The following is a 19605-nucleotide window of genomic DNA, read 5'->3' as shown; positions in this document are numbered from 1 at the left end:
GTTTTGAGTCTTAATTTAAAAAATACATAAATAACTACATAACCGGAAATCAATCTTCCAAACAAAAAAACTAATTCAGGTTCTCAATTAACGTATAACAAGAGCGACGTCAGTTAGATTATACATCCGGGTGATCAGAAAGATTTGTTAATGATGCAAGTTTATTTTATCTCTACGGTGTTTTATAGCGTGATAAATATGACCACACGTATCATAAGATAATATATGTGTTAACTGATACTGAAAACCAAAGACAGCCGCTTTAATTTATTTCTCGGAAATACATATATAAAGGTTTAATTAGATAGTGTAAAATAGTTGTTTTATGGGCGAGGTTGCTTGTTATTCCTGGACAGGGTGTGGACTTTGACTGGCAATCGCATATTTGTTCTTATTGTGCAAGGTTGTACAATCTTTTATCATAAATATTTGAGCGCATGCTGGTGAAAGATCGATTATACTGATACAGGAAGACGCTTTTGTGCATTTGCATAAATTGTGGATCGTTAGACAGCCTAACCTCTAGTGCTGCAAGATTGATTCATTTTGCTAATGGGCCAAACCTGTGTGTGGCTCAGTTTGGAATACCTTGTCAACCGAGGAGAGCTGCCACTGGGGTAAGCACTACTAATCAGTATAGGATTAATTTATCAATGAAAAATTTCATCAAAACAAAAAGGGAATTTAAGAAAATATCGGTACTTAATACATCAATATAGAGTTAAATGTTTCGATAGAAAGTTTCGTTTACATTTAAAATGTCATTAAACATTTCAGACTCTTAATAAAAAGTTCAAATTAGATAAGAACAAAAATAATGATAAACGTTTGGATAACTTGACTCTTGCAATTAAAGATTCCATAAATATGTTAGTTGTATACAAGACTATTATTGGCTGAACAAACCACATTGAAACCTTTTCGAGTGGGTATCATTCATTATACGATTAAGAAGTTTTATCAGGAAGGCTCTTCCTGTATCTGGGGCCCTCTTATATTGTTATGATAATTCTTCGCCGACATATGCCCACATGGAATAGTGCAAGAAGGATTTCTTAATACATGTAGGCCCACGTGTGTGTTTATCAGTAAAGACGACCGACAAACCGACTAAACGGCCCTCTTATAACTGCAATGTGATATATAACTTTAATATCATTAAATCCAAGACTTTGGAAGTGGTGGGTGAGGCAAAGCATATTTTTTATTACGTTAACACTCTCTAAAGTGTTAGACTTTTAAACACTTTACAAAATGTTTAAAAATGTCTAACACTGTCCTATGCTAAACTAACACTTGTGTTGTGCTTAGCTTTGTGAATGTCGAAAATTGTGTTACAACTTACAAAAAATCATTACGTGAAGTAATAATTTAGGAAGTTGACACATACAAATTACAGTATTTAACATGCTGTATTATTGTAAAATTGCTAAATGTTGACATTTTAACATAAGCGATCTATATTCAAGATATAAATTTGGCGTAAGTTAAATAAGTTATCCTGGGTTCCAAGATGGTTGCCCACACATCACGTTAGGACATTTTAAAAACAGACTCATTGCTGTTGCAGAGACAGAATACGGAAGCCATCATTTGAAAAGAAAAATTAAGGTTTCCGACATGCGCTTCCGAATATATGAGATCCAATGTGTACCTATAAAATGATAAACTGAGCTACGGCAATAGAAAGTCACACACAGAGTTGTAACCATGCAATTTCCTTGATTGATGAGATCTCAGGTTCGAATCCACGTCCGGCTGATTCGGTTATGGATTTAAGTCAGGAAGTTTATCTGTTTATAAACTCGCCAGGTTCAGTGGTTTTAAGCGAGTTGTGTCCGTCTTTCTTCGTCCTGAGTCTGAATTTGTACGGCGTCAAATGTCAAGCCAATAAATAAATAAATAAATGTAAAGTTAAAGAATCGTTTTCAACAAACTTCTCCACTAGCTTTTTAATAGAATCGAATCGTTACTTTGTGTGGTAATATTACATTGAAACCGTGATTAAAGCTCAGCAGTACATGTACCTATCTACACGCAAAACGTGACCAAGATCTATTCCAGTATAGTTGCACACATATGCACATAGCTCTTGAAAATAAACTTAAATTAAACGCTAAACGATAAATCTAGGTGATAAACCTTAAAGCAAACATAACATGTGTGAGTAGGCCATTCATGAGTGTTAAACACGTAATTTATTCTTTTCCACATCAATCTGTTTTGCTTACATAGTAAACATCTTTCCATGATATACCGTACCAAACGCACGTATTGCGGCTTCACAGTGTTTCAGTAATTTACTATATAAGCCTTTACATATGGCATGAGGATCACTAAAATGTTAAGAAATTAATTAGTCAGAGAAATCAACCATCATATGAAACAAAAAAATCACAGGGCCAATACATAGTTAATTAATAAGCGTCCTACTCGTAATAGAAATACGATCAGACTTTTTGCGTAATAGAAATACGATCAGATATTGGTATTCATTACTCTTGAGTGTGGAATGTTTTGCAGCGCTGGCGGAACATATATCAGTGCTTTCATGCAAGGAGACACAGTTTTCATCTCAATGCCATTAACAAATGTTCTTTACTTTGATAGTGGCCTGATGTCCCGATTTATTTACCACGTTATTGTTTATGCATAGATCTACCGTTACTTTCTGGTCACACGAAACGATCAGCGACAACCTGTATTTTTCTGCGTGTGCAGTCTACAAGGAAGGAATCCCAATTATGCGGTTGTCATCAGGAATCCAGATTCTAGTTTCTATCTCCATGACAGCTGGTTGCACTACAAATCCCATAACAGGTAAGATCTTGTGGATGATGTGATGACATTCGTATGCCAGTGAATCACTAATGACAGTACCCACACTTTATATCAGGTTGTGCAGAAAGTACATAAGAAGCCATTACACTGAAGTTTGTATTGGTGGGGCATTGGTGTTCGCGAGGCATTGGTGACAAGAAGCGACCAACGGCACTGGTCAGGGCGTTTGTATTGGTGGGGCATTGGTGTTCGCGAGGCACTAGTGAGGGCGTTTGTATTCATGGGACATTGGTGTTCGCGAGGCATTGGTGACAATTAGCGACCAACAGCACTGGTGAGGGCGTTTGTATTGGTGGGGCATTGGTTTTCACGGGGGACTGGTGACGGCGTTTGTATTCGTGAGGCATTGAGGTTCGCGGGGAACTGGTGAGGGCGTTTGTTTTTGTGGGGAATTGGTGTTCGCGAGGCATTGGTGAGGGCCTTTGTATTGGTGGGTAATTGGTGTTCGCGAGGCATTGGTGACAATTAGCGACAAATGGCACCGGTGAGGGCGTTTGTATTGGTGGGACATTGGTGTTCGCGAGGCATTGGTGACAATTAGCGACCAACGGCACTGGTCAGGGTGTTTGTATGGGTGGGGCATCGATGTTCACGAGGCACTGGTGAGGGCCTTTGTATTCATGGGACATTGGTGTTCGCGAGGCATTGGTGACAAGAAACGACCAACGGCACTGGTCAGGGCGTTTGTATTCATGGGACATTGGTGTTCGCGAGGCATTGGTGACAATTAGCGACCAACAGCACTGGTGAGGGTGTTTGTATGGGTAGGGCATCGGTGTTCACGAGGCACTGGTGAGGGCGTTTGTATTCATGGGACATTGGTGTTCGCGAGGCATTGGTGACAAGAAGCGACCAACGGCACTGGTCAGGGCGTTTGTATTGGTGGGGCATTGGTGTTCACGAGGCACTGGTGAGGGCGTTTGTATTCATGGGACATTGGTGTTCGCGAGGCATTGGTGACAAGAAACGACCAACGGCACTGGTCAGGGCGTTTGTATTCATGGGACATTGGTGTTCGCGAGGCATTGGTGACATGAAGCGACCAACAGCACTGGTGAGGGCGTCTGTGTTGGTGGGGCATTGGTGTTCGCGGGGGACTGGTGACGGCGTTTGTATTCATGGGACATTGGTGTTCGCGAGGCATTGGTGACATGAAGCGACCAACGGCACTGGTCAGGGCGTTTGTATTGGTGGGGCATCGGTGTTTACGAGGCACTGGTGAGGGCGTTTGTATTCATGGGACATTGGTGTTCGCGAGGCATTGGTGACAATTAGCGACCAACAGCACTGGTGAGGGCGTTTGTATTGGTGGGCCATTGGTTTTCGCGGGGGACTGGTGAGGGCGTTTGTATTCGTGGGGCATTGATGTTCGCGAGGCACTGGTGATGGCGTTTGTTTTGGTGGGGAATTGGTGTTCACGAGGCACTGGTGAGGGCGTTTGTATTCATGGGACATTGGTGTTCGCGAGGCATTGGTGACAAGAAGCGACCAACGGCACTGGTGAGAGCGTTTGTATTGGTGGGGCATTGGTGTTCACGGGGGACTGGTGATGGCGTTTGTATTCATGGGACATTGGTGCTCGCGAGGCAATGGTGAGGGCATTTGTATTGGTGGGGCATTGATGTTCGTGAGGCATTGCTGAGAAGAAGCGACCGACGGCACTGGTGAGGGCGTTTGTGTTGCAAAAGTAACCACTCCCACCATGTATAATCACCTATTGATAGTTCATACTAAGGAACTTACCAGAGGCTGGTGTTTTTTTTCTGAACAGCTCATTATTATATATTATATGTTGTTGCATCTCATTAATTGACGAACTTGCTGCTCATTAAACGCAATTTACTAGGAAAAGTCGCAGTTATTTATCGCTCTTTAATGTTCAACTAAACTTGATATGATTTATCTATAATATTTTATAGCCACTGCTTTTCCGAGCCGTGCATATGATTTACTTAAAAATACATGGTTAATTAAACAAAACAGTATTAGCCCTGATATGATTTGCAGGCATGTGAGGTAAGTTGAATATTCGCTAATTAACAAAATTTGAAGTTAAAACAAGAAGACAGCTACACAAATCCAGATACACATTGATGTATGTCGAGCAACAATTTGAACAAAACAGTGTAAACAATTCTTTAAACACCTGATTTGTGTATAGCGATTCTTGAAAATGCAACTTTGCTTAATCAAAAAATGCCATTGGAATGTTACGAACATCTTATTAGAATTAATGTAGACCTATTTTACGCGTATGCATCTACAACGACTTGTGATTTCGTCATGACAGCAAAACTTGTTCTCTGTGGTTTCCTTCATGATGTTGTCTTTCATATTTTTCAGACATTGTTGTCCATCATAACCAGACTTGGAATTTCATCACGCCTCACGGGATTTGCTCTCCACCAAACACGAACGATGATTCCGCCCTTGTGTGTGAAACCTTGGATTATTTCTCAGTGTATACAACATGTGAGTGAAAAAAATGTTATAGTTAGAAGACATATATATGTGCCAACGTCTCTGGTTTTAATAATGTTTAAAAGATTGTTATAAAAGAAAGTTACTAGATATCAGTATATATGCATAGGGCTTTAGGTCGTAAATTTTAAGTCATATGATGACGATGATTCATTAGGTGTGTGCGCCTATACTGTGTATTCTTGTGACAGGGCCAGTGCATGCCACCGAGCGAGGCAGCAACAAGTACCTCGTTTTGGTATGAACCGGCCCTGTTTTCATGCTGGTTCTCCCGTCTTCGAGACAGGCACTGTAACCATTGGGTCATTCTGTAACCTGTCTTCCAGTGAAACAGTATACCTGCCAGGACACAGACTCTGTCTTGTTGAGCTTCTGCTGTTCCATGAGACACACCATAGAAGACGTACTTCTTGGACAAGGTTTTGGTCTTCACAGAGAAATTCGGTCATCAGGAAGAGCCGCTGACCAAAACCCAGAAGTTTGCTGCGTGAAGTTCAAACGTTTCTCTAATACCGAGACAGTCACGACGTCATTGATGCAGTTCGTCAACTCCTCTACCTCTTTGACGATAGCCGGACCTCCGGATTTATCTCTACTTCTTTACGACGTCACGAAACTTACCGGTTGGGAAACGGCGTGCATACTGTATTCAGAGGAATATTGTAAGATACTTGTATTGTCAAGTGCTTGTGTGCACGTAATAATCCATCTGCTCTATAATCCGTGTTTATGATCGGTTGTCTTTTGTATGAGCTGCCTTCAGTTCCGCTCGTAAGTTGTTATATCAAATTCCTGTGTGCAACTTTTAATACCAGCACTTCGCATAATCTTTCTATACTAACATCCCTTAGATCTTAGATCATTTCATTCTCTCCAACTGGAATCTTGGGCAATTTAAACCGATCTCAGAGCTAAATATCTTTGCAGTATGAAAATGCCTTAGATGTATGCAAAACAAAAAACATTTGAGTGACCCCTGTTGGAGAACGAGACTGCAGGCATGTTTAATTACTGTTGTCAGTAATCATTGGATCGCCCTAGTTTGTTACAAAAATGTCTTTGGGGGTGGCCTACTACTCTATAAAAACTACTGTGAACTAGTGACCTCATAAAGATGTCATTGTGAATGTGCAAATTTGTACACAATCGTTTTTAGTTAGAAGTGTCTTATGATTTATCTCTAAAACAATATCATTAATTGCTTACTGGGATGCATAAAGATCAAATCCATATGAGTTTGTTACCTACTAGTATTCTCTTCCGTCGATCACCATTCTTGTGATTCGGCAATTCAGTTTTTTTTTTGTATTTACTGATTAATGGAATAAAATGGGCCCTTTCTGCACAATCTGGTGAATCCCCCGAATGTCGTAACTTTTGAGGCTTAGTAACATTATAAACCACAATTTACAGTAAAACGTGAAAATAATATAATAATTAGTTTTCTGCACGAGCAGTGCAACTCCGGAAAACTAAAGACTCATTTTGACTCACTATTTCGGCTCATTTGAACTGAATCCTCCTGAACTGATTAGTTTACTATCGTGTTAATATTTTCCTTCCCGTGATTTTTATGTCTAGTATCCAAGACGAATGTGCTGACAAGGGGGTTATCCAAGAATGGGATAAAATTCTGGCTTCATACACTGATCGGCACAGAAACAGACTTGATCAGCACTATGACTACTTGTTACTACTCCATGAGGAACAGTGGCATCAACTTTGTCCTGCTTGCAAATCAGGCGACGCTGGAAAACATACTCTTGAAGGTTCGTGTCCGTGTAGCGGACAGGTAAAATATACCATACAAAGATTTCTTTTGAAATTCTCTTACAAATGGCTATACAGATATTATAATGTATTATAATAATAATAAGGGGGTTGGTACCATCACAAATCTAGATAATGGACGTTGGCACCAGCACAAGTTTAAATAAGGGAGCGGGGTTGGTACCAGCACAAATCTAGATAAAGAGCGTTTGTACCAACACAAATCTAAATAAATGAGGTTGGTACCAGCACAAATATTGAGGAGAAACGTTGCACAAATCTAGATAACGGGGATTGATACCAGAACAAATCTAGATAATTGGCGTGGGTACCAATGCAAATCTGTTCAATGGGCGCTGGCACCAACACAAAACTAGATAAGGGCGCTGGTACCATCAGAAATGTAAATATTTTATTTATTTATTTGTTTATTTTATGAGTGTTTTTCGCCGTACTCTGGAATATTTCACTTATACGACAAACCTTCCCACGTATGGCTGGAGGGGAAGCACAAGTCTCGATAGGTGGCGTTAGCACCAGCACAAATCTAGATAAGGGGAAAAGCAGCAGCAAATCTAGATATGGGGGAGGGGGATGTGGTAGCAGCACAAATCTGAATAAGAGGCGTTGGTGCTGGCACAAATCTGGCAGGGGGATGTGGTAGCAGCACAAATCTGAATAAGAGGCGTTGGTGCTGGCACAAATCTAGCAGGGGGATGTGGTAGCAGCACAAATCTGAATAAGAGGCGTTGGTGCTAGCACAAATCTAGATACGGGACATTGGTATCAGCACAAATCTAGATAATGGGTTTGGTACCAGTACAAATCTAAGTAACGGGTTAATACCCTCTTATCAGTCCAAATCTAGATAAGAGGGATTGTACCAGTACAAATCTAGATAAGGGACATTCGTACCAGTACAAATCTAGTTAAGGGGAAATGCTACCAGTAAAAATTCTAGGTAAGAACAATGGTATAAGCACAAATCTAGATAAGGGGGATGGTACCAGTACAAATCTAGGTAAGGATAATGGTACAAGCACAAATCTGGATAGGGAACGTTGGTATGAGCACAAATCTAGATGAGAGGAATGGTACCAGTACAAATCTAGATAAGGGACATTGGTACCAGTACAAATCTAGATATGAGGTAACTTCCAGCACAACTCTAGATAAGGGGCTGGTACCTGTACAAATCTTGATAAGGGGGATGGTATCAGCACAAATCTAGGTAAGAGGGATGGTACCTGCACAGATATAGATAATCGGTTGGTACCAGTACAACTCTAGATAACACGGGTGATACCAGCACAAATCTAGATAAGGGGCTGGCACCAGCACAAATGTAGATAAATTATCAGAGCAAATGCAGGCAATGGACGTTGGTACCAGCACAAATCTAAAAAAGGAGGAGTTGGGTGGGGGTGTTGGGTTACGAGTACCAGCACAAATCCAGATAAGGTAATTGCTACCAGCATAAATCTACACTGCAAATATGGGCGATTGGCACAAGCACAAATCAAGATAATGGACGATGGTACCAGCACAAACCTACATAAAGAGACTGGTGTCAATACAAATCTAGACAATGGGGTTGGCACCAGCACAAATCTAGATAAGGGGGTTGGTACCAACACAAATCTAGATAAGGTAATTGCTACCAGCATAAATCTACACTGCAAATATGGGCGATTGGCACCAGCACACATCAAGATAATGGACGATGGTACCATCACAAATCTACATAAAGGAATTAGTACCAGCACAAATCTATATAAGGGGCGTTGGTACCGGCACAAATCTAAATAAGTGGATTGGTATCAACATAGATGTAGATAAGGGGCTTAGTACAAGTCTAACCCGCTTGTTGTTTACGGATGTAGCCCTCAGAAGGAGTGTTTCGTTTGGTGAATGAACAAAAGTATTAGTAACAGTGGGGACAAGATTTATGGTTGTGATAGCTAGCAGTTGTATTGTATTTGCGACAGGCGAAGTACACTGTAAGTCTTACGAAACGGATTAGCATTTATGGTTGTATGGCGTCCCTTAACTAAATGAGCAGAAGAAGTAACACCTCCTACTGGCCGTAGGAGGAGTAACATTTGTGATTGTAGTATACACATCAGCAGTAGGTCTAAAAGACTGACATTAGTGGTTGTAGCTCGTTCTTTATTAGAAAGGTGTATAACATTTGTGGTTGTAGCAAGTACAGTAACTCCGTGGTTGTGGTTGTACTGGGTACATTACAGAAGGAGTAATGTCGTAATAAGAGCATAGCATGTACATTTACAGCAGGTGTGGTGTTTGTCCTTATGGTATTTTATTAGCAGTAGGAGGAGTACTATGTTGTTCATGTTCTGTTATAGATCCACACTTGGATTCGTCCTATACCGATTTTGAACACAACACATTGGGCTCCACTCGTTCAGTACGGATTTTCAACACAACACATTGGACTCCACTCGTTCAGTGCGGATTTTCAACACAACACATTGGACTCCACTCGTTCAGTACTGATTTTCAAATCATCACATTGTACTCCACTCGTTCAGTACGGATTTTCAAATCATCACATTGTACTCCACTCGTTCAGTACTGATTTTCAACACAACACATTGGACTTGACTCGTTCAGTACGGATTTTCAAAACATCACATTGTACTTCACTCGTTCATTACGGATTTTCAACACAACACATTGTACTCCACTCGTTCAGTACGGATTTTCAACACAACGCATTGGACTTGACTCGTTCAGTACGGATTTTCAACACAATATGGACTTGTACATTACTAATCAATAATGTACAAAACACTTCACAATAACCTAATATTGTAGCACATTCGTAAGCACCGGACACATTTAAGAGGATAAAAGAGACCGCCCGTTCTTTCGCAGCACAGCAGTGGATAAAGAAAATCAGTTTAAAAATAAGAGCACAAATGACAGAAAAGGCCCTGTTCTAAAAAGATTATAAAAAAGTTGGTCTAAAGCAGCATTGATCTCCCTTGCTTTTGTTGTAGATGAACTCGTTTACCCGCTATGACGGCGTGCTTGTGAAGGTGGGGCTCATGTCACGCTGGCTTGTCTTATCAGAGGATATATGTGTCACTTGTCTGGAACCAAAAATCGGAAACGTTAGCAACATATCCATTTTAAAACGGAAGGTGCATGTAAGTAAAATATACGGAGAACTGACAATCAAAGAACCAAATTGCCTTACCTTCCAATAAAAGTTACGCACATTGATTATCCTTATAATATTTATATATATATTATATTTGTCAGCTTCAACCCTATAAAGATATATCCTCCAAATATTCGCGAGGTGTCATGCCATACTACCACTTGCAGCTTGCCCGTTTCTGTAAAACATGTTCAAAACAACCTAGATTGGCCACCATTTTTGAGTAGTTCCTGCTGAAAGATAAGTTACTTTTTTAACCGTCAGGAGCGTCGGTAATAATGATGAGCTAGCAGTTTTTAGTTTTATCCGTGAGCGAAAACATTCTGAAGTGAGGTTGGAAACCAAGGCGACGCATTTTCTGGCAATCAGGACGTACTGAAGACGTTTTGGATTTTAGAGACTTCTGTAAGTAGAAACGCTTTATGTGTTGTCATGTTTGAAGTCATAAAAGTAATTATTTCCATCCACAATGTATCCTTTTTTTATTACAGGCTGGGCTGGAGATGTTATCAGAAATGAACTCGACAGATGTAGTGACGTATGAAGTAATGACCTCATACTGGCAAAAGGCTGGCAGACAGTTTGGTACCGTTGTCACGTGGTCAACACAGCAGCCAATCACCGTTTATGACGACATTTTTCCAAATGTCAAGAATGGGCTTAACAATGCCACTCTGATACTTACGACTAAAGAGGTAGTCATTTTATTCCATTTGACATGTCTGTTGAACTTTCCTTTAATCAGTCCAAATCACATTATAAATAAGGCTTTCGAGCCAGTATTATTCTCCTGTGCTGCTGAATGTTTTGAATTTGTTTTCCTTTTATATAGTATGGTCCTTTTCTTATGTCTGTTTCAGTGGTCGCCGTTTACAATAAAACAGAAAATTGACGGCAAAATTCACTTTAAAGGAATTTGTATGGACATCATGGACGAAATGTCGTTTAGGTTAAACTTCAGGTAAATTTCATCTCCTTACTCTCCTGAAGTTTACAAATTATTCTAATTCTGATAAATCATCATGTGGATGCAAAACGGAACTTTCTGGTCCAATAATTATTATATGGAGCTGGTACCAACTGTATGCGAGAAACGTTAATGTGAGCGCTATTGTGACGTATCTTTATATCACACAATTTGTAACAATCCTTAACATTTATATTAAAGGTGGAGAAAACATAAAAATGACATGAAGTCCAGATGAAAAAGTGCGAAAAGTTATTCCTAACTGTGGTCTTCAATATTTTTTTTCCGATTTTTCCTCAAGTAGAAAAAGACACTTGAAAATAATTTTTGTATGGTGGGTATTTGGGACCATCTTTTGGTATTTATAGTCTTTGTTTGATAATGTCATAAATGAGGATGTAACACAGGTTTAATAAATATTTTGGCACTGGAATTTGTTCTTTTCGGCTAACAAATGAATTAAAAACCTCAATTTAGATCATATTTATATTTTTAATATGTTCATAAATATTATCATAATTTGGGTTAAATGCATATATTTCGAAAAAAACAACAAATTTACATTCAAATAAATTTAATAGACAAGCATCACATCCTTATTTAGAACACTATTATGCAACATCGATAAATACCAAAAGTTGGTCCCAAATACCCACTATACAAAAGTATTTTCAAATACCCTTTTCTCGTGAAAAAAAATCCAAAAAAAATATTAAAAATCATATTCGCAAATAAGTTTTGACGCTCTTTTATCTTTTGGCATCATTTGTATGTTTTCTTCTCCTTTAAGTTTTAGCTCACAGAATTAAATTAAATATTCTGCCGTCGTATGTTCATCTCGGTTACAGAAGTACCTTTCTGATCACTGTGAAGAAATGTACTTCTTTACTTCACAGCTATATAATCGTTGAGCCTCCAGACGACCAATGGGGATTAAAGGCCTCATCCGGAAATTGGACTGGTATGATCGCTCAGCTGGCTAACAGGGTCCGTGTCATTATTTTTATCATTTTGGGGAAAACTCTGTGTTCTGGAAAGTGTAAGCGAGGAGTGGGGTAGGGTGGGTTGGGGACCCTACCCTAATAGTTGGGTAGACTATTGCCCTTATCACCATTCAGCTCACATACTTACATGCAGTGGATCAAAATACTAGCCACTGTCATATAAGTGATGTATTCTTAAAAACATTCATCAGATACATAAAACTAAGAACTAAAGAGGATGTGATGCATATTTAATAAATGTCTTCGTGTTCGAATTTGGTCTTTCCTTCTAGTAAATGTGATCTAATAAATTTTAAATATTGTTTAAAATATGTAACTATTGTGATAATTCAGATTTAGCTCAACACGTCTTCTGATATATGCAACTCATTTTACATTCAATTCAGTTATATCACAAGCGTTACGTCACTTTCGCATTTAAATACACTCAAGTTAAAACTCCTCTCAACGTCAGTCCGTACGAAAGTGACGATGTATTTTTATTCTGGATTCTGGCCACAGGAAGTAGATGTGATGATTGGTGCCATATCCATACAGCAAGAACGCGAGGAAGTCATGGACTTCATTCACCCATTTTACAACGACTACACGACTCTCTTGGTGAAGAAACCGGACAAAGCGTTAGAGAAATGGAAGATACTAATCGCCCCTCTGGAGTGGACGATTGTGGTGTGCGTCACGTGCGCGTTACCACTCATCACCCTTCTGGTCGCCACCGTGGAAAAATTCCATCTGTATTACTCCGGAATAGATCGATCCCGTCTAAGAGGCCTGCACCGATTTGATGACTGTTTATGGTACAACCTGGCTGCATTACTGAATGAAGGTAGTCCTACTCAGCAGCGGTTTTAAATGTATCAGAGGTTACAAGCAATGCTAAACAAAAGTTTTTAATCAGATTAAGTATCAACGGAACTAAATATTTTGTCGTTAACATCTGTGTGCCTTAATAATGATTCAAAAACACAACCATAACACTCAGAAGTCAGGATTTGTCAGACATGGGTTACCGCCTACACCAGCACAGACCAATAATTCAGCTTTTTTGCAGACTTGGGCTAATACGTACATCAACAACCCTGATATTAGGCTTATTTGTTTAAAACTGGGCCAATAGAAAAACAAAAACAAGTCATTCTTCTTTTTAGTTCCTAATCACATACGCCTACGCAAAAACTTTTTTTTTTAATCCAGTACATGTACATTCTCAGAAGATTCATAATATGTACACACAATATTCTCTGCAAGAGGATCATGTCGCCGTGTATTACAAATGTATCAAGCAATATCATGGTGTCCAGCTTTTCTGGTTATCTATGCACTATTGATATCTTTCTTGGGGTCACGTATCTTCAATTTTGGTTTGCTGGCTTGCTGGGTGAAATGGCAGAAACCAGAAATATAAAAGTGGCACAGGTTAGATTGTAACGATTAGTTATCCACAGTGTCGGCCAGAAACGTCACAAGTCTTAAATGTGAGCCACATTCCCTGGTCAATTTGGCAGGGTTTTTTGGACCTTCCAAACTCCCGTCCAGCCTTCCAACTGTCTGTCCGTCCGTCCATCCGGTCTTCCACTTGATTAATGGCCGGAAAACCAACAAACCGATCAACCGACCTACTGACGGACGATCCGAACGAGCGGCAAACCAATAAACCGACCAACCGACCTACTGACGGACGAAGCGAACAATCCGCAAGCCAACAGACCAACCAAAAATCGAATGAACCGAACGACAGGCAAACCAACAGGCCAACCAACCGACCAGCCAGTCAATGCAACACACATAATGTGCGTACATAGTGACATCATAGTGACGTACTAAACATAGTGACATCAGCGGCCGTAAACACAAGTTAATCAACCTGTTTACGTTCCAAGGTAAAACTTTCATCCCCAATTTATAATCCACACATTGTGCACCCCGTGCTTTTATTGTTTTCGGGACGTTGGTGACAATAAGCACTCGAAGGTACTCTCTCGCGTAAACGTCGTCTTACATGAAACTTACTGGAGGCCAACTTCGTTGTCCTGCATATTTTCAGGTGGTCAACATTCCCCTAAAGACCAGGCCAGTCGGACACTGGTAGCCTCATGGTGGCTCTTCACCATGGTCATTGTGGCCTCCTACACCAGCACGCTAACGGCGGCATTAGCTGTGGAAAAAACGGAACTGCCGTTCAACACGATAGAAGAAATGGTGGAGCAGAGCCAGTACAAATGGGGTGGCACATATGGCTCGTACATGTTCATGTTGTTTCCGGTGAGCAATTCATTTCAAAAAATAAAGTGAGGCTTCATAAAGACAACGGAAAACTTTTCGGACCATGATTTGTGCTAATCTGTAAATAAAAAAGATGACTGAGGAAAAGGGCCATTCGTTGCCATAAAGATTTGAAGTCTTTAGCACCATGATCTGTGATTATCTTTAAATAAAACAAGATGATTGAGAGAATGGGCCGTACGTTGCCATAAAGGTTTGATATTTTTACTACAAACTTCGTTTTTGTGAACAATCTGTCATGTCATCAAGAAAAAAAAAACATGACCATTACTGCGAAATATGACCCGTAAAGCCCATTAGCCATCTCGGTCAAAACATTTAAAATTGTATATCTTTAGATACAGTATTCCGCAGCATTTCTGATACGTTTACTTGTTTCATTTGTTTTCTCCTCTTTTAACAGCTCTAGCCATTATCCATAAACAAAAAGATTATCATCTTTGTTATGTACAAGTGACATTAAGTTGAGGATTTCCGAAATTGTTTTTATTTTCTCTTTCTTTTATTTTTCTATTATCATTTTTAGGAATAAAAGTGTATATTTTAGATCCATTTTTGATTTGGATTTTCTTTGTTTCCAACCTTTGTCTTACTGATTTATCTTAGTATATGTATATAGCGTACTATGACAGCGTCGTTTATGCAGTTACCAGACATCTTAATGTTTTGTAAAGGGTTTTCACAGTATCATGATCGGATTCTACCCTTACACAGAAATCAGAAAACGAGATCTACAAGAAATTGTGGAACGGCATACAGCGATTCTGGAAAGAAAATCCCAACCTTCTAAACAAAAGCCATGCTGTACAAGTGAACAGAGTCAGGGCTGGGGGATATGTGTATCTGAATGATAAGTCCAAAAACCTGATCGAGATAGCCCAAGACTGCACCCTGGCAATGGGTAAACAGGAATTCCTGCCGCTTAACTTCGGTATAGGCCTCCAGCAGGACTCCCCATATAAGGAGCTATTTGATCATCAGTAAGTATAAAGCAAGGAATTAACCGTAAAACATGTAATATATATATATATATATGTAAACTGAATATTGTTCAGGTGATACTAGTAAACTGTATAGATAATTTTTCACATTAATATTTCCACCTTTGACCTATTTCCTTATAACTATGCGTCTACAGTTTCATCTGAATAATTCGAAATGGATAATGAAGTGCAAAGAAGTAATAATAAAAGAATATGAAATAAATGTTAATTTAGCGTGTGAAACAGCACTTTGATATGTTCTGGCAATTCTGGAAGTTTGCCCTTCTATAAATAATAGCTTTAGTTCAGTGCAGTTTTGCATTTAAACATTTTGTCAGTTGGTTCCTCGCTACATCCATCAAAATATCAAGAAGTAACAATCCAATATTCCCCAATGTAACCAGGAAAACCCCAATGTCAGAATATAGTGTACGTAGCAAAGGCGTCGTAAACTGTTGCTATATTCAAATGTGTGCATCGGGCCAATTTTTGTAAGTCACGACAACAATTTATGAGAAATCGGAGATAGACCCGAACGTTTTATCTAAATGTGGCAACCTGGCGGAATGTTTCGGATATCTTGATATCTTGGTGCTCATCTTACATATGGTAAGTCTAATTGTCAAATCATAGAAACTCTAACAGAAGCAGCCACAGATATGCTGTTTATTACCTCCCATATTTCAACGATTTCTTCATTACAGTTAGATTTCTTAAAGAAACTCTGCGTGGGTTTTAATGAAACTGTGTGCCCAGCTTGGTTTGGTGCAAGCAGAGAAACCAAAGGGTATTAAAATTTTAGAGAGTAAATTTATTTGCACATGTGCATGTTGAACAACGCAAAAACATCTTATATACAAACAAATGGCTTATTTTTCTATATTACAGCATGATAACTGTAGTGGAGAGCGGACTTCTGGAGTTGTGGAAATCAAAATGGTGGCCTGAAATGAACAACTGCACGAGTTCGGGTCCAGCTAGCGTGAAGGCCATCTCCGTGGCGGATGTCCAGGGAGGGTACTTGGTCCTAGGGATCGGCATAGGGTCAGCTCTCATCACGTTCATCCTAGAAAACCTGATTAAACGGACAGCAGCAAGGTGCAAATGTCCCACCTGTAAATCGTGAGGTCAATTATCACCACAAGATACAGCTTTCACTGTCTCCAATCCATCAGCCAAAGAGGCTCTATTAACATGTCCAAAATAAAAATCCCAGGATATCACATTTTGGCGCTTAAAGGAAAGGTTAGTTTCACCATCTGGCTTACTTAGCCTTGATTGCAGAAATAAAAACTTGGCATGTGTATACAGGTGCATCCACTATTTTAACCATCATATTCTGCATTGCAAACATTCTTTATGGGCACAATTGAAACAAGAGATTGCATGTTCATAAGTTTCCTGTTTTGGCTTTATGCAGAAGTGGAACAAAGGAGATTGCTGGTATTCATGTTGGGGCCAGTTCTACAAAGCCGTACAAAGCGCATTTACCATGGTGACGTGTGTTATCAGTGAAGTGAAGTCATTTGCATTATATTATAAATAAATAGTTGTTTCGGTGGATGTTTCGCCACAGGCGATCAGCCCCTAAACAATGAGTTTTCAGGCTCAGGTCGACATCTCACTGAAGTTAATTTGACTGTGGCGTGAAGTCAGGTCTGCCAGGTACAGAGCCAAGGGCGGTAGTTTATTCCTGTTTCCTCAATCAACAAATTGAGCACCGTCTTATAGGTCATAAATTAACGGTTATGGCCTTAAGTATTAACTATCCATAAGAAAAAGGCGTATCACAAATGCAAATTACATAGTGTAATTGATCGGCTAGAACTACAATCAGCTCTGAGGCAAAGGATAATCTGTGTGATCAAGCCTGTAGGTGATTTGTCATTCATTTATTATTAATCAAGTTTTCAAGCTTAAACGTTGATCGGTGAAATACTAATTTTTAGGTTTTATGATGGCTTCATTGTAACATCCTAAAGTGTTGTTTGTAGAGGTGTAGGTTATTGTTTGATGTACAGAGATAGACCTATACGGTATATGATTGGTTGATTGTAGCTTTGAAATTTTGCCTACAGAGATACATATGACCTTGATTATATATACCATTCTAAAATTCTGCTTGCGAGAGGTCGCTTTATTGTAACATTGTAAAATTCTGTTTGTAGATGTATGAACGATAGCTTTATTGTAACATTGTAAAACTCCGCTTACAGAGGTATATATATGATTGCTTGGGGGAATATTCAAGCATGTACGACTGTTTTGTTGTTATATATGCTGTTGTAATTTAAGAAAGATGTTGCATATATATAGGGCGGAAGCTCGCATGATTGACACCAGACTCAAAACGAAGCAGTGTATTTTTTGAGAGTGAATACAACGCTGTGTTTTCTTCTGTGAATCCGTCCATATAACATTCGTTCTAATACAGACAACACCATATATTCAGAATGATTTTATGGCTTTAAAACAAAAGGCAACAAATAATATAACCTGAGTTACTAAGGAAGACGAGTGAAAACAGATCTAAGCGGACACAGACATTCTTTTCCGACGAATGTGTGAAAATTTCAACTTCTAAAATCAAAAACTAAGCATTGTGACAAAGTTTTGACTTAAATCAGAAATGTCTTCAAGTTGTGGAATTGGCCCCTGATCTCTGGCCCCTGGTTCAGAAGAACTGGTTTAGCTTATAAGGTTTTCTCATCAATTACATCACCTGTTCACAACCTTACACTGTTTAAAATGTCTGTATGTGTATATATATATATATATATATATATATATATATATATATATATATATATATATATATATATATATATATATATATATATATATATATATATATATATATATATATATATATATAGACTACATAATGTTTTGTTGTATTTTTCCATTATTCCATTACAGACAAATAGAGTATCATTGTGCAAATACAAGTACCTGTTTTAGGTTTACAATATTGACATGCCATTGAATTACGTGCACTCATTTTATTTGTACCTTACCACATTTGGTGTATATTTGATTCTTGTTTATAGCTTGGAAGTTTGAAATTCATTAGGCTATGTTGTAGATTGACCACACCTTGCTCATGTTAACTATACCAGTTCTTCAACCTTTTCACTGCGTCTTCAACCAATACTTTGAAACATTCTGGAGGAACTGTGGAGTGTAGAGAAATAATTTGCACAGTTTTATGAAGCTTGCGTCTTTAATGACACAAACAAGTCATTTTTGGTGTCATTTCCCTAATGATTGTACGCGTAAATTCCACTGAAAAAGTGTTTTGGTGGTTGAAAAGGGTGAAGATTTACAGTATTTACGGTTTACAGTTAGAAGAGGTTTGTTCATCTACAGAAAAATGTCTGCAAGCTTTACTGTGAAAATAAACCAGTTAATTGTTATCACAGAGTAACCACGACTGGGAGGTTAAAATATACATCCATGTTCAGGGGCCGGTTTCATGAAGCACACTTAGGGCTGTATACCTTTATACCTATCCAATAAAGACATGTCAAATGAGCTGTGGGAAAAACCTTTGACAAAAATGTCCTGAAATTATATAAAATGCATAGTACATGTACTTGCGACGAATTGGGACGTGCGTGCGTGTAGTAGTGAATAGTGTCAGTGTATTCTTCTTATAGAATAGCCTTTGTGAGTTAAAGAGCCTCAGTCCAGATACAATGTGGTTGGATGTACAGTATCTCTACATTTATACAATGCTGGTGTTGTTCACTATACATACATCGCACCTGAGAGTGATGAATTGCACCTGCGTTCGGCGAGTGAGTGAGTGAGTGCGTGGGGTTTAACGTCATACTTAACAATTTTTCAGTCATATGACGACGAAGGAGTCCATACCATGTAATGTGCCTTCTCGCTGCAGCACGGATTTCCAACGCTCTTTTATCTAGCGCTGCTTCACTGAGACGACTTACCGAAGGCAAATAAGCCGCCCACCCGAGCCATCATACTGATCAGGGTCAACCAGTCGTTGCACTTCCCCTTAATGTTGATCGCCAAGCGAGAAAGCTACAGCTTTTAAGCTCTAAGGTGTGACCCGATCCAGGATTG

General features: G+C 39.1%; 2 protein-coding genes across 2 annotated transcripts in view; both read left to right on the top strand.

Annotated features, from left to right (window-relative positions):
* LOC135461405 (glutamate receptor U1-like) overlaps positions 1-16642 on the top strand; it is an 18693-nt gene extending 2051 nt beyond the window's left edge. The window contains exons 2-13 of the mRNA XM_064738479.1: positions 2657-2820; positions 5185-5313; positions 5649-5984; positions 6904-7091; positions 10116-10265; positions 10771-10974; positions 11140-11240; positions 12143-12233; positions 12752-13076; positions 14295-14512; positions 15248-15513; positions 16405-16642. Coding sequence (XP_064594549.1) covers positions 2745-2820; positions 5185-5313; positions 5649-5984; positions 6904-7091; positions 10116-10265; positions 10771-10974; positions 11140-11240; positions 12143-12233; positions 12752-13076; positions 14295-14512; positions 15248-15513; positions 16405-16642 — 2322 coding nt within the window. The 5' untranslated portion in view covers positions 2657-2744. The remainder of the gene's footprint in view (positions 1-2656; positions 2821-5184; positions 5314-5648; positions 5985-6903; positions 7092-10115; positions 10266-10770; positions 10975-11139; positions 11241-12142; positions 12234-12751; positions 13077-14294; positions 14513-15247; positions 15514-16404) is intronic.
* Positions 16590-19605, top strand: part of LOC135461406 (serine/threonine-protein kinase 33-like) — an 18030-nt gene continuing 15014 nt past the window's right edge. The window contains exon 1 of the mRNA XM_064738480.1: positions 16590-16761. Coding sequence (XP_064594550.1) covers positions 16711-16761 — 51 coding nt within the window. The 5' untranslated portion in view covers positions 16590-16710. The remainder of the gene's footprint in view (positions 16762-19605) is intronic.

This window comes from Liolophura sinensis, chromosome 1 (assembly GCF_032854445.1).
Source record: "Liolophura sinensis isolate JHLJ2023 chromosome 1, CUHK_Ljap_v2, whole genome shotgun sequence".
In the NCBI taxonomy this organism is placed as follows: Eukaryota; Metazoa; Mollusca; class Polyplacophora; order Chitonida; family Chitonidae; genus Liolophura; species Liolophura sinensis.
Note: the sequence above shows the minus strand (reverse complement) of the source record. Positions and strands in the feature narration are given on the sequence as shown.